The sequence below is a fragment of the Sinocyclocheilus grahami genome, unplaced genomic scaffold (genome assembly GCF_001515645.1).
Source record: "Sinocyclocheilus grahami isolate Dianchi unplaced genomic scaffold, SAMN03320097.WGS_v1.1 scaffold513.1, whole genome shotgun sequence".
Lineage (NCBI taxonomy): Eukaryota > Metazoa > Chordata > Actinopteri > Cypriniformes > Cyprinidae > Sinocyclocheilus > Sinocyclocheilus grahami.
Genome location: NW_015505692.1, coordinates 736,018 through 751,300, shown reverse-complemented (window position 1 = coordinate 751,300; position 15,283 = coordinate 736,018). Strand labels below are relative to the sequence as shown.

The 15,283-nt window shown below is 36.6% G+C and overlaps 1 protein-coding gene across 1 annotated transcript in view; it reads left to right on the top strand.

The window, feature by feature from the left end:
• Nucleotides 1–975: 975 nt before the first annotated feature.
• LOC107554780 (steroid hormone receptor ERR2-like) overlaps nt 976–15,283 on the top strand; it is a 17,667-nt gene continuing 3,359 nt past the window's right edge. The window contains exons 1-4 of the mRNA XM_016237388.1: nt 976–1,124; nt 2,934–3,044; nt 4,286–4,447; nt 13,150–13,419. Coding sequence (XP_016092874.1) covers nt 2,984–3,044; nt 4,286–4,447; nt 13,150–13,419 — 493 coding nt within the window. The 5' untranslated portion in view covers nt 976–1,124; nt 2,934–2,983. The remainder of the gene's footprint in view (nt 1,125–2,933; nt 3,045–4,285; nt 4,448–13,149; nt 13,420–15,283) is intronic.

Here is a 15,283-nt window from a genome sequence, read left to right as displayed (position 1 = left end):
AACCTGCTCTGACACAGTAGTTGTAGAGGGATGAAATCATTTAGCCGCCAGGGAACTTTAACTGGTTGCTCGTTGTTTTTGATTTACTATAGTATGTGATAACAGAGTTGTGTATGTTTTTAAAAAGCAATATTAGTATAGTACAATAACAATTTAGATATTTTTAAGCAATTATCTATATAATTGGTATGTGACTTACAATTTTCACTCAGAAATTGCTAGTAAATTTCACAAATAATTGCAAAGAGAAGCAAGTAACACTTGAATTAGAAAGATTGAAATAGTTTTTGTACAATGCACAATAAAAAAAATTACTTTTTTTACAGTGTCATAACCATGACATGTCAGCCCCAAACAAATATAAATATACTGTTTTAGTTTTTAAAAATCCTTAATTGTATGTCCTATTAATATTTAGCAATAAATAAATAAAATGTAAAAAAAAATAACACTAAGGCTGCTTCATTTAACATGTGTGATGTGCAAAATGGGCTTATTTTGTCAACACAGTAAGATTTTCTGACTATGGTAAAAATTCAGTAGATGGAGCTGAAAATGTCATTTTGTGAGAACATAAAAACAGAACATGCTTAACATACTAATCCAAAATAATAGATTTTTGGTTTGCATGTACAGTATAACCTCCATCTGTCAGAAATAGATTCAAATGCAGTCATTTTCACTGTGAATGAATAAACAAACAGGTCAAGCGTAACAGGTTTAGGAGTGGTGAGTAATGTACAAATGTAAAAGCATTCTTATCAAATAATTGGCTAATAAATAAGGTGTTAGTGTGGCGTTTATAGCGTGTGTGTTACAAACATGCTAAACTTCAATAATATGTGTGTGATTTAGGTACTTATATACATATCTAGTGTTTTACAGTGGAAAGTGGCCAGTTTTGTGTGGTGTGGTTGCTGTCGTTAGTGTTCTCTGCGGCGCTGCTGATAAGCGAAATAATGAGAAGGTCCGTCTGTGAGTTCATTGACCCCGTGTTAAATATTCATCTGTTTAGATGTGCGGCAGGCACTCAGTGTTCACATATGGAGGCCTGACACCTCCGACACACGCTGAGAGCGCAGCAGCTCGTCCCGCTGATCCCTCGCTCCCTCGCTAGCAGGCTTGTATGTTTTTGTGTTGGTGAATCTGTCAGCTCTTTCCTTGGTTTAAATTTCCCTTAAAGGAGAAATGATTTATTTACACTCTGATACTGTTACGATAGAGGCTTGTTTGTGTGTGTGTGTGTGTGTGTGTGTGCGTGCATGCATGCGTGTGTGTGTGTGTGTGTCAGAAAAAACCCACAAAGCAAATACTAGCTCCATTGCAAAGGAATATTAAAATAGTACATATTTTACACAGATTAGCACAGAAACAATAGAAATCTTCCCAATTATTTCACTTGAAAGAATTATTTTATTGGTTAATGTGTTTAATATCTTTCAGTGTTATTTTTGTATCATTGAGATACTATTATAGTTTATAAAATATTATAAAAAAATTTATTTTTATATTTTCTGTTTTCATTTTAGTTAATGCTTTAGTGATTTTGTTGTGCTTTACATTTTTAAAATGTAAAATTTTATTTCAGGTTTAATGTTTAGTACATCAAAAACTAAATGAAAATGCGAAAAGCTGCCTTGGCAACTAGCTAAAATAAAATAAGTTTAAATTTTTTAATAAATGTTTTATAGCAGTTAAAGTTTACTTTATGTCAAGTAAAACAATTTTTTTGAAAGTACTGTATGTGCTTTTTCATTAATCAGTCAACAACAACAAAAAACTTCAGTAAGTCCTGATAGATGATTGTAAACAGTAAAGTAACAATTTATTTGACTTTTATTTACAGTAATGTAACAATGCTTTGAAATCTGCGATTTTAAAAATGACATTTTTAAAATTAAAATTAAAATTGTGCCCATGTCTCCTACAAGCCTGATGTAGAACAATAATATTAATACTGTATATCAATAATATACTCTTATATTATTATGTTGCATTATATCATACATATTTTACACAGATTAGCACAGAAACAATAGAAATCTTCCCAATTATTTCACTTGAAAGAATTATTTTATTGGTTAATGTGTTTAATATCTTTCAGTGTTATTTTTGTATCATTGAGATACTATTATAGTTTATAAAATATTATAAAAAAATTTATTTTTATATTTTCTGTTTTCATTTTAGTTAATGCTTTAGTGATTTTGTTGTGCTTTACATTTTTAAAATGTAAAATTTTATTTCAGGTTTAATTTGTTTAGTACATCAAAAACTAAATGAAAATGCGAAAAGCTGCCTTGGCAACTAGCTAAAATAAAATAAGTTTAAATTTTTTAATAAATGTTTTATAGCAGTTAAAGTTTACTTTATGTCAAGTAAAACTATTTTTTTGAAAGTACTGTATGTGCTTTTTCATTAATCAGTCAACAACAACAAAAAACTTCAGTAAGTCCTGATAGATGATTGTAAACAGTAAAGTAACAATTTATTTGACTTTTATTTACAGTAATGTAACAATGCTTTGAAATCTGCGATTTTAAAAATGACATTTTTAAAATTAAAATTACAATTGTGCCCATGTCTCCTACAAGCCTGATGTAGAACAATAATATTAATACTGTATATCAATAATATACTCTTATATTATTATGTTGCATTATATCATGTACCAAATGCTGAAGTTGTGTCTGTATGATGACATGCTTTAAATGATTTGTGTTGCAGAACTTTGACACAGACGTAATCGTTGCAGTCATCTTTAAATGGCTTTGGTTGCTTGATTTCTCACATCACTCGGCATATGTTCAGTAAAAAAAAAAAAAGTTTATGCTCTTCAAACTCAAAACAACATTTTGTTCACAGATGTGATGAAATGTGTATTGATTTTAAAGTGTGTTTATGTGTGTGATGTATTGTTTGTGCTTGATCAGGTGTTCGGCTAGATCGCGTACGAGGAGGCCGACAGAAATACAAGAGGAGAATGGATGCAGGAAACACAGCCTACCTGGGGCTCACACTGCCACCGCCAGCCAAAAAACCCTGTGAGGACACACACACACACACTGACACACAGACACACACACACACACACACTCTCACACACACACACACACACACAGACACACACACGCACACAGACACACGCACAGACACACGCACACACACACACACACACTGACACACAGACACACACACACACACACACTCTCACACACACACACACACACACAGACACACACACGCACACAGACACACGCACAGACACACGCACACACACACACACACACTGACACACAGACACACACACACACACACACTCTCACACACACACACACACACACAGACACACACACGCACACAGACACACGCACAGACACACGCACACACACACACACACACTGACACACAGACACACACACACACACACACTGACACACACACACACATTTCATATATTTATAAATAAATAAATAAATCAGACATTCACATCACACTTCTGTGAATGCAATACAACATGTTCACTTACAGTTTTTTTTTCAACTGCTTACACACAAAATCTTGACTTGTGACACAGTTTCTGAAAGCTGACACTCAAACAGCAGAAGCACACACCAAATCTGCAAAACCAGACACTAATTCTCTGCCTTTGACTCAGTTTTCAATTTCATAAAACACTTTCTGCAAAACACATCACACAATTCTCTATGTAACACAAAAATCGATCAGAAATTAATATTATAACAAAGCTGTTTGCAAATGTTTTCTTTTGAGATGTGTTTGTGATATTTTGAATGCAGTGTTTCATTTTGCGAGAGATGTGAGGCATTTTGCATTTTGTGTGCAGTTCTTGGATTTGTGTGTAAAGTTTTGAAAAAAAGAGGCAAAGTTTGGAAAATGTTTTAATTACTTCAGGTTGGAAGCTTTTATAATGTGTTATTATGGTTTATTAATGTTTATCAGTATACACAAACAATGGCATAAAAATGTAATTATAAATTCTCAGTATTTCAATATTCAGTGTTTTTGCTGAAGCTGCATAAACTGCTGATCAGTTAAACATCATGAATCAAGACTGTGACAAATGAAAGTTTTTATATACTATAATGAATTATAATGATTTATTAACGAGTGTGAATATGATGAACACACAATCGCAGAAAACATACAGTTTGTGAATATTTCTGCAGTGAAGCTGAAATAAATAATTGATGCTATATTGTTTATCATGTTTCTGAGTGATTTCACATGAGAATAACTCGGTGTGCCTCCTCCTCATCCTCAGTGACGAAGATCGTGTCCCATCTGCTGGTAGCGGAGCCGGAGAAGATCTATGCCATGCCGGACCCCAGCATGCCCGAGAGCGACGTCAAAGCGCTGACCACACTGTGTGACCTGGCCGACCGCGAGCTGGTGGTCATCATCGGCTGGGCCAAACACATCCCAGGTCAGTGAGGCACTGATGCACTGACGCAGTGCAGAAAGCATAAGATTATTATTTACTAACAAATAAAAAGGGGCCATGAAGTTTGGTGGTACAACTGGTAAAGCTGGACACTTCAGCTTCATGATTTCTACTGTTATTTTATAATCTTTCATAATAAAAATCCAACTTATAGTTCATCCTCAGCTAATACGGAATGATGAAAAAAAAAAAACTTTAGTTATGGCATCATTCGTATGAATGTTTTTCTGTTTTGTTTTTTTGCATGTGTGAGAGCGTCTCGTTCTGTGGCGGTTAAAATCAGACACGTTAAAGAAAGAAAGGGAAAGTAACTGTTGTGTACACATGCTGACTCAGTGCCGTCCATCTGGGTTGTGTTTTTAGGGAAGATGCCAATCATTAGTTGGGTGAAGTGCTATCTAGTAAGCAGATTAGGAGGATGTTGACCCCCTTAATCACACACACACACACACACACAGTGCTGCGTCAGCACAGAGAGCCTTTTAGCAAGGAGCTTACAGCCGACTGGATCACTGCTGACCCAAAAACACAGTCTCCTCAAAGTGCTCCTCAACACACACACACACACTCACATGCACACACACGCACACACACACACACACATTGGTATATGTGGTTTACAGGGACTCTTCATAGACGTAATGGTTTTTCTACTATACAATAAAGCAATAAACCCCATGAAGTCGTGGTTTACAGTGAATTTATAACAGCTAAGGGGCGTTGTTAGGCACAACGCTCAGCCAATCAGAATCAAGGACTGGAACTTTCCGTTTTATAAACTGTATTTTCTGTCCTCTTACCCTAACCCTACACCTAAACCTACCCCTCACACAAAACTACAGGCATTTTTAGATTTTCAAAACACTACATTCTGTGTGATTTATAAGCTTGTCTCCTCATGGGGACCAAAAAATGGACATTTGATCCTCATAACATCATAATATATGTGATACCAGTACACACACACACACGGTGCATTTTTGTTTTGTTTGAGTTTTATTTGTTTGTTTTTGTTTTGCTTTGCTATTATTTTTTATTTGTTTTGCTTTCTGTTTTTTTGTTTGTTTTTGTTTTGTTTTGATTTGATTATTATTATTATTAATTTATTTATTTACTTTGCTTTGTCAGTGATGTGTATCTTCAGAAATACTTTTTGTTTTTGCCTTTTGTTTAGTTTTTTATTTAGTTTTAATTTATTTATTATTTACTTGATTATTTATTTATATTAATTTGGTTTATTTATTTTTATTTATTTATTTGTTTTTGCTTTGCTTCGTCAGCGATGTGTATCTTCAATTTAGGTAGAAAAAATTCTTAATGCACATTGTTATTTCTGGCAATCTGTTTAATACATTTTTGACAAAATTAATACAGTTGATTGTGCACATATTCATTGCATTTAAATTAAGCAATTCAGTAAACGCACTAAAGAGCATTACATTTTTATTTTTCAAACATTAGCAGTTTATTACAAAATGGAGACCAGATGATCATACGTAACACTTTATATGTTTTTTATTTCACTTACCCTGTTCAACTGTGACTTGAGAAGGCAGGTTATGACAGAGCGTTTGCTGTGATTCTTTACTACATAGACCACACTCAAATCAAAACTGACCCTATTTGTTTATTTATTAAGACTGCATGGTATCAAAATGTTACAGCATTTTGCATAGACTGGAATCTGTACCTTAAGATGACTCACTTAAGTCAAGAGACCGTTCACAGCCCATTTTACTGTTGTAAGGTGATCTAATTCTAAGTGAAGGAGGCAAACGTAGGATTTTATCCATCAAGTGTCTTTCAGATGAGAGTTCCACTAATATTATTAGTGTGCACGCGTTACACTGGTACACACTGGTCTTCTGTACTCACGGGTCCACGTTCACACCTGTCCAAAGCACCATCGTATTTATATGTCACAGTAAAGCCTTTTATAGTGCATGTTAGGACACAGCGCTCAGACTCCCATCTCATCTGTCAGTAAACGGCTGTAAACAGCCTCCTGGTATGGTCAGGCCCTATCGAATCGGCCGTTGATTAATTGTTAATGAATCCCTCCTCTGAATGTCCGGGCTCCGGTTGGCACTGCAGAGAGAGGAGGTCTCTGTAAATAGTTTGAGTGGCGTCTCATTAAAGCTGATGTGTGGAACATGTTGACAAATGGCTTTTTTGCTGCTAAGGTGCTAAAGGCCTTTGACATACATACACTAGCTTCTTGTTCTCGGCCGGATCGCATTTCACTCTGTCTAAGTCCTGGAGTTCCCCTCCGCTCGCACTAACGCAGCTTTACGGATATGCAAACGAGCTAACTACTAACTCTACTAGAGCAAGTGACAAAAACCTACATGATCGAACGGACGAAGCTGCCGTGTGTAATGTGATGGCTTACCTTACACTGGAGCAGCAGAACTAGTGTCTGATGATCTGGACGTGTTCTGGACAACAGAAGCTGTCAGATGTGGTTTGGAATAAGGCTTTACATACCGTTACCAGTCAGACACCGTAGCCCTGTCACATTAGACAGCTGGTGATCACCTGCCTCCGGACCTCTGACTCCTAGGGCTGGATTTTTCCAGCGGGGAATTCTGCGGTGAGGATGTGTGGAATTGTTTCCCAACCTGAAGCGTCCGCTGTGGGAAGTCACATGGCATGATAGCTGTCTTGCATTCAAAAAACCTTATTCTGATTTATCAGGAGCACACTGGAATGACACATAATGGCTGTGTTCCGAAACCCAGTGAGCTCCCTAGATTTTAAATTTTAAGGCATCGCTGATGCACTCCTAATGCAAAGATGCTTGTGAAAGAAAAGCATCATTACGTTGTGTTGTACAATACCCCCTTTCGGCCAAACCCTAAAGGTGTTGTCACATTACTCCTTTGTCAAAACTTTAGCGATGTATGAAGCGCATCTCACGCAGAAGTTGTTTGCTAAGGCCCTTGCGAAAGAAAGGTATCATTAGGAACCATTCACACAGAACACGTTTTCTATCACATTGCTCTACTTTCCATTGTTTTTCTATGAATGGCGTGTTTTACCATTGCACTCGTGTCTTTTGCAATGGCATCAAGTTAAAAGAAGTTCTACGGGTTTTGAGACCTTGCATTTTTCCCCCTTTATCCCATTCCAAATCCCAAGGTTGTGGTTCGCATATTTTTGGTGACATTTTTCCATTGTTTTTCTATGAATGGCGTGTTTTACCATTGCACTCGTGTCTTTTGCAATGGCATCAAGTTAAAAGAAGTTCTACGGGTTTTGAGACCTTGCATTTTCCCCCTTTATCCCATTCCAAATCCCAAGGTTGTGGTTCGCATATTTTTGGTGACATTTTCGTTATAGAACTGAAAAAGGATGGTGTATAAAATTGATTTTAAGATAAAAAATGGGACGACAAAGAATTAACTTGACGGAGCTCAAACTCAAACCACACGGCAGCAACAAACAGGAAGTGACGTATAACAATAATTTTGTGAATAAAAGAGGTTCTTTGTTGTCACTGGTGTAGTTATGTATGAAACAGCTCACACAGAAGTCACTTTTAAAACAACCAGCTTTCTGTTGGCCAAGGCAGCGAATGCAAAATCTGCGTGGGGAAATTTTTCAACCTCATGCAAATTTCCTGTGCGGATTTATATGGAAATTAATGGATTTTGAACACGAAAATTTGCAAAATGTGACCACACCTTGTGGCTGCATAATGTTTTTCAGTCCCAAAATGCAGAATTCATGAATCAGTCAATAGTGAAATTTAACAGGCATCACATCACCACTCATGACGGTGGATAATTCCCCTCTTGCGTACAGCGATTGTGCTTGTATCCGCCCATCTATCCTTCCCTGGCTTGGGTTTGCTGTTTTCTCATTGTCATTAAACGGTGAAATCTCCTTACTGTGTTGCCGGGGCTGATCCAGCTCGAGCTTTGTAATATCCTTGGGAGAGGTGAGTGAGGGGCATTTCTTGAGGACAAGAGTCTGTGTCTCTACGACTTGCTACTTAGTTGACTAGTTGCTCAGGAAAGTAGTCAACTAATCGGCCACATGCCATCATCAGCTCAAACTGTGGTGAAAACTGTGATGTCATTTCAAACAAAATCAGACCAAAATGAAGTTTGTTTTGGGAGTTTAAGCGTGCCAAAATGAACTTTCCATAAAAGTTTGCTCCAGCTGGTAAACACTTTTGAACAACCATTGGTCCATGGTGCAAAATCAAACAACGAACTGGTGTGACTTCATTTCTATCCAAATCAGGCCAACCTTTTAAAACGTGAACTTTCCAGAATAGTTTGTTCAGGCTGGTAAACACCTTCAAACTACCATCCGTCCAAGCTGATTACAAGTGAAATCAAAGAGCGAACTGGTGTGATGTCATTTCATACAAAATTAGGCCAAACCGAAGTTTGTGTTTTTGAAAAAGCTAAATTTCTTGAAAAGCTAAATGTCCTTCAACCCTTTGTCTGTGACACCAATATTTCAAATTTTCTTTTAACCCAAACTGAACTTTGATCAAAAATAATATAAATATGTTTACCATTTTAGACATTATATATATTTTGAAGACTGTTGGTAACAAAGCTGTTTTGGTTACCAATGACTTTCGTTGTATGAACAAAAATACTGAGATGTTTCTCAAATTATCTTCTTTTATGTTCCATAGTTTATGTTAGGCCGTTGCAGCCTAAATGTTTATGTGTAATACATTTTATGTTGAATCAAGTAAAATATTTCTTTCGAAAGCTACAATTTGTAATGTCTTCTTGATACTTTCTCATTTAACACAAAAAAATAGCTTTAAATAATCTGTTGTGGCTATATTCACAGTCAAATTTATTTTGTGATTAATTAATTAATCGAAACATCATGTAATTAATTAGATAAAAAATATTAATTGACTGACAGCCCTTCTTAATTGGACATTTCCCTGACATTTTTTAAATGTAATTACTTGTTTCAGAATGCTCAGAGAACATTCAAAAGTGAGGTTTCCATAATGTTTGCAAAATTATAAAATGGAATGTTCGTTCACACCAAGAACGATAACTATAAAGATAACGACATTAGCGTCGCTCGTCTGCCGCTTTAAATTCTCCAGCCCGTGACAGCAGGATTGAATCTGATTGGATGTCAATGTTTTTATCGTTCATCAGCTGGAAAAATACGTTCTGAATGCGATTCCAACAATATTGTTTCTCTGTGCCTTTATCGTTATAGCTGTGGTGTGGACTCTGCTATTCTTTAATATTGGGAAAGATTTTTTGAACGATATATTTATCGTTATCTTTATAGTTATCGTCATTGGTATGAACAGGCCTTAACGCATAAAAAGATAAAAAATGTTTTTAAAACATTAAAAAATAATAACGTTTTCATGACTTAATTGGAATGTAGGCTAAACGTTCTTAGAACAGGGTCACTTCAGCAAATGTTTTTATCTCTCGTTTGCTTTTCTTAACACTATCAGAATTAGGTGGTATGTTATTTTCAAACATTATTGATCGTTAACCTTCTAGTGTCTCGGATAAAACTCGGATAAAACTGAATGCACTTTTAGCATCGCTCTGAAACTCACACAAGCTCCACCAACAAACCATCAGGAGGAGGAGACCAGAGCCATAAACTGACAGGGATAAATCTTCAACTATAAGCTTGTTAATGCAGGCAGATTAAAACTTGTCGTTTTTTATGGCTATTTTGTTTATAAAAGGCTGCCAGAGTCATAAAAAGCCTTTTTGCGAAGGTTTCAGCTTTTGTCTATTTTCAGAACTGCTGGCTTTTGAGTTAGCGAGCGTGAACTATATCACGGGGAGGTGGCCGAGCTTGTCTGTGTTACAGAAGATGTTTCCAGCAATGAACTTTATTGGGCTGCATAAAAACAAGCTAAAAACTGATCACATTTTTTACTAGTGCTTAAGATAGATCACAGTGGCAGCTGTTTCTGCACTGAGAGTAAAAATCGAGATTTCAGAAACATTTCAACATGAGTAAATGGACATGAGAAACAACCTGTCAAAGCAGATTTTTATAAAGTAGATCCCATTTGAAGAGAAGTCAGTACTCCGAGGCAGAGCTTCATAAACTGCTGTGTCTCAAACAATATATATATATATATTATATTCAGTAAATTGTTTTACATTTGGGGTTTAAAATACAATTAATATTAATATTCGGTAATATCAGTGTACTGAACTATCGGATAAGTAACTAACTGAATCAGTAATTAACTAAACTGAGCTTAATAATGACGCTGTTGTCGTCTGTAGAGCTGCTTCTTACTTGATGAATTTTATAACACAAACAATTAATTTCCTATTTATTAATGTGAAGCTACTTTGAAAAAAACTGTATTGTGTAAAACACTATATAAAAATGACTTGACATATATCAATATTAATAAATCAGAATAAACAATTTAGTTATATAGTTAATTAGTCTAACCATAAGCTTTTTTCAAGCAATGTAGCACTTTTCAGATTTCTTATAAAATGCAACTCATCAGAATTTTTGATTATAACAATCTGTTGTATAATATCTATCAGTGTGTCATGTTTAGGCATCAACTGTCCGGCTCTTTGTTTTGTCAAAGACACTCATGACCTTCCAGTAAAAGGCGGCCGTGATCGACATGTGGCATTCATGCACTAAATCAATGCACTTTGCATATGAATCTGCTCACGTTAGCCCAGTCCTGAGCCAAGTCTTTCACATGTTGTGTAGCGTGAAGTGTTTCTGACTGTGTGTATGGAGCGTGTCTGCGCTGACCTGATCTCCGGCGGCTCCCGTTCATCCCGCACCTCCATTGCGAGGCCCTTATTGATCCCTCTTCACATTGTCAGGGGCCCCGCAGTCCTGATCGCAATCTGTTAATTAATGTATCCTCCAGCACGCCCGGCCGCTGTTCGCCCACCTGATAAAGGAAATTAAACACTCAGCTTCTCTTTTCTGCCGCTTTCTTGTTCTCCTCCGGCTCTTTCTGTCTCTCGGCCCACAAACACTCCCGAGCGTCAGCCGGTGGCAGATAGACATCGCCTGCTCATCTCTGCATTCATATGAAAGTTAGGGGTCAGGTGTGGCGTGTGAGTGGATCAATACTGTAATCTATCGGCTCTTTAATAGCGAGCGGGGCAGATAGCGCTGCTTTAGTCCACTTGTAAAGCAATCATTTTAAACATCGGAGCGATCGTGTGATGTGTAAACGGCTCGTGGAGCACACGCTATAGACAGCTGTCAGAAGAATCAAAATGGCCTTATCCTGTTTAATAAAGCGGAGAGTTCCGGTGCTTGATTCTGATTGGCTGAGCCGCGTTCAAAGCTGTTGTAAATGACGCTACAAAGTAACACACACCTTTGTTTAGTTCTGTGTGTTGCTCGGCAAACCAAACCACAACTGTTTCTGAGGAGCTACATTGTTTGGTGGAAGAATACTGTGTTTATTAATATCTTTACACTTTATTTGCTCTGTTTTATTTTGTGAAACCTTACTACGTATATGTGAATAACCGTTTTATAAAAGCAATAATCTCCGTGAAGCTGTGGTTTACAGTGAATTTATAACAGCTAAGGGGGTTTTATATCTCCGCTTCACGTCGTACCTAACAAAGCCCCTTATCTGTTATAAATTCACTGTAAACCACGGCTTCTTGGGGCTTATTGCTTTATTAATATGTGTTACTCTGGAATTTCTGTATTAAGCGCAGTATTGCTGGTGGGGAAATGAAGCATGTTTTGTATTTTTGTGTGGTTTCTCGTGCATTGCAGTGAGATAGTTTTGACCCCAAATTACATTTATCTAACAAAATGTCATAAATACCATACTAATGTTTTATTTAAATGTATTTATAATTTCTAAATATTTTACTTGCATAATATTTTCCTTTATGGAGGAACCCAGGAGCAGTGTTATTTTAGTATTATTGGGATATTATTATAGTTTTTATTAATATTTTGTATCAGTAGTAGTAGTTTTTTTGTGTGTGTCTATATAGTTTTATTCATTTTTATTTCAGTTTTAGTTATTTTAGTGCATTAAGTTAAACTACATTAAAATGAGAAATGTTGCCTTGGCAACTAGCTGAAATAATTATTTATTATATATAAATATTTCAGTTAATGTTTATTTTGTTTCAAATGACAATTTTTTTTTTTTAATGATTTTAAATGTAGTTTCTGTTTAAGTTATAGTTAACAAATAACCCTGCCCAGGAGAGGGGTTTCTGTACAGACACAAACCTTAAAGTATTGACATTGAAACAATATCAAACATTTGCATCATTATTGATCATAAATAAGAGATTTGTTCATTTAACACACCACAGCCTACAGAGGGGCATGTTGTCACACTATATGGGGTAAGTTGTCACAACCAAATCTGCCGTTTAAATAGCTAATTGTAGACCTTTTAAAAACATTTAAACAGTAAATCAATTATGAAGCATGATTTTAATATATGTAGTGCCGTTTTAATGTGTAACTAACATTACAAAAAATATGATGATTCTGAATTTTAATTTTTGCAGGACAGAATCCACAACAAATGTCCAGTTTAAGACACACTAAACCACTGTTAGACAACTTTGTGACTGAAAACCTCCTGCTTACCGAGTCCCTGTGTGACAACTAGCCCCGGGCTGCCCACTGTGTGTGTGTATACAGTATATTGAGTACAGAATGTCTTGTCTCTTGCTCAGGTTTCTCCAGCTTGTCTCTGGGAGACCAGATGAGTCTACTGCAGAGCGCATGGATGGAGATCCTGATCCTGAGCATCGTCTTCCGCTCGCTGCCCTACGAGGACGAGCTGGTGTATGCGGAGGACTACGTGATGGACGAGGAGCACTCGCGGCTCACGGGCCTGCTGGACCTCTACGTGTCCATCCTACAGCTCGTGCGCAAGTACAAGAAGCTCAAGGTGGAGAAGGAGGAGTTCGTCACGCTGAAGGCCATCGCACTCGCCAACTCAGGTATCAGCAGCTTTAGATTGATTTGTTTGTTTGTTTAATTGTTTTACATTTATACATACACTGCCATTCGATTGTTTGGAGTCAGCAAGGGCAGATTAAATTAATCCACAGTGACAAGTAAAACATTTATAATGTTACAAAAGATTTATATTTCAAGTAAAAGCTGTTCTTTTGAACTTTCTGTTCATCTGTGAATCCTGAAAAATAAAATGCATCACGGTTTCCACAAAAATATTGTGCAGCACGACTGTTTTCAACATTGATAATAATCAGAAATGTTTCTCGAGCAGCAGATCAGCATATTATCATGATTTCTGAAGATCATGTGACACTGAAGACTGGAGGAATGATGCTGAAAATACAGCTGCGCATCACAGAAATACATTACAGTTTAACAGATATTCACATAGAACACAGCTGTAATAATTGCTGTTTTTGTAATTAAATAAATTGCAATAATATTTCACAATATATGCAGTCTTGATGAGCATAAGAGACTTTGCATATACTGTATTTTTTTTTTTCTATAACAAATGAACCTAACCAACTGTCACATTTTGATTGATGTTTTAGTCCCTCTCAAACACATTTCACTGTTAGGCAAGAATTGCACAGAAAATCAATTAAGCTACATTTCAAATAATTAAAATAAGGGATAAATAGTAACAAAATAAAAGTATTAAATAAAAGTTCAAAGACAAACACAATGTCACCACATCACATTCAGCCTTTACATGTACAGTAACAGAGAGGAATCACAGTCAATCTCAGAGCTTTACACTGGCTGTTTTTATTAATATCATCTTTCACTTAAAATACATACAAGCCGAAACCAAAATAGCTACTGTAATGTTTTATTTTTATTTGTTATTCTATTCCAAATCTGAAACACCTCAAAAAGGAGCCGTGTACAGTATAGATCACTGCAAAAAAAGGCTGATCAAATTTAGTATTTTTGTCTTGTTTCTAGTCAAAATATTAAAAAAGAATTCCTAAATCAAGATGCATTTACTAGATAAGCAAAATTACATAGATATATAGTCTTGTTTCCTTGTTTTAACCCATTTTAAGCAATTTTCCCCCCACGAAGTAAGACTAAATATATTATGTAATTTTTCTTATCTAGTAAATGTATCTTGATATAAGAATTTTGTGATATTTTGACTAGAAACAAGACAGAAATACTAAGTAAGGTAAGCCTCTTTTTGCAGTGCATGCTTTCTGACTGTATGCTTTATTTATTAGTACAGTACACTCGAGCACACTCACACATACAGTGCATGCGCATGAGTCCCGTGGACGGATGCAGCTCATGTAAAGATGAAGGGAGCGGAAACACTGAGCTTTTAATTGAACAGCTTCTGTGTGTCTCTCTAACGGTAGCCACGGGGCCCAGCCGCTGCCACAGATAAATTTAGCATTTCATTAGGAACACCAGGGCTGTCAATAAAATGTGTAAAGTCGAATGGAATGAGTATCAGCGAGCGTTCGGGGGAGAAGACACAGGCCTGTATCGACAGCTGGCTTTTCAGAAGGCAGGCCCCGTCCTCTCCTGATCAATGCGGCCCGCGCTCCGCCTCGTTTTATTCTGCCGTCTCGTCCGCTGTCTCTCTTTGTCTGGCTGAGAAATGAAAATGCTGATGGTTGGCTTTGGCGCGAGCGAGATTACGGGAGAGAGAGAGACGCGCTCTGTCCGATGGCTCTCGCGGGACTGCCGCTGTCTGACAGCTGTGAAAATTCATAGCCATTGATTTTGTAATTAGCAGTTTATCAATCGTATCGACAGGCTCTTTCTGATGGATTGCAAGGAAATTGTTTCTTCAGATGTGTTTTTTTAACCTCCACCACACACACACACACACAC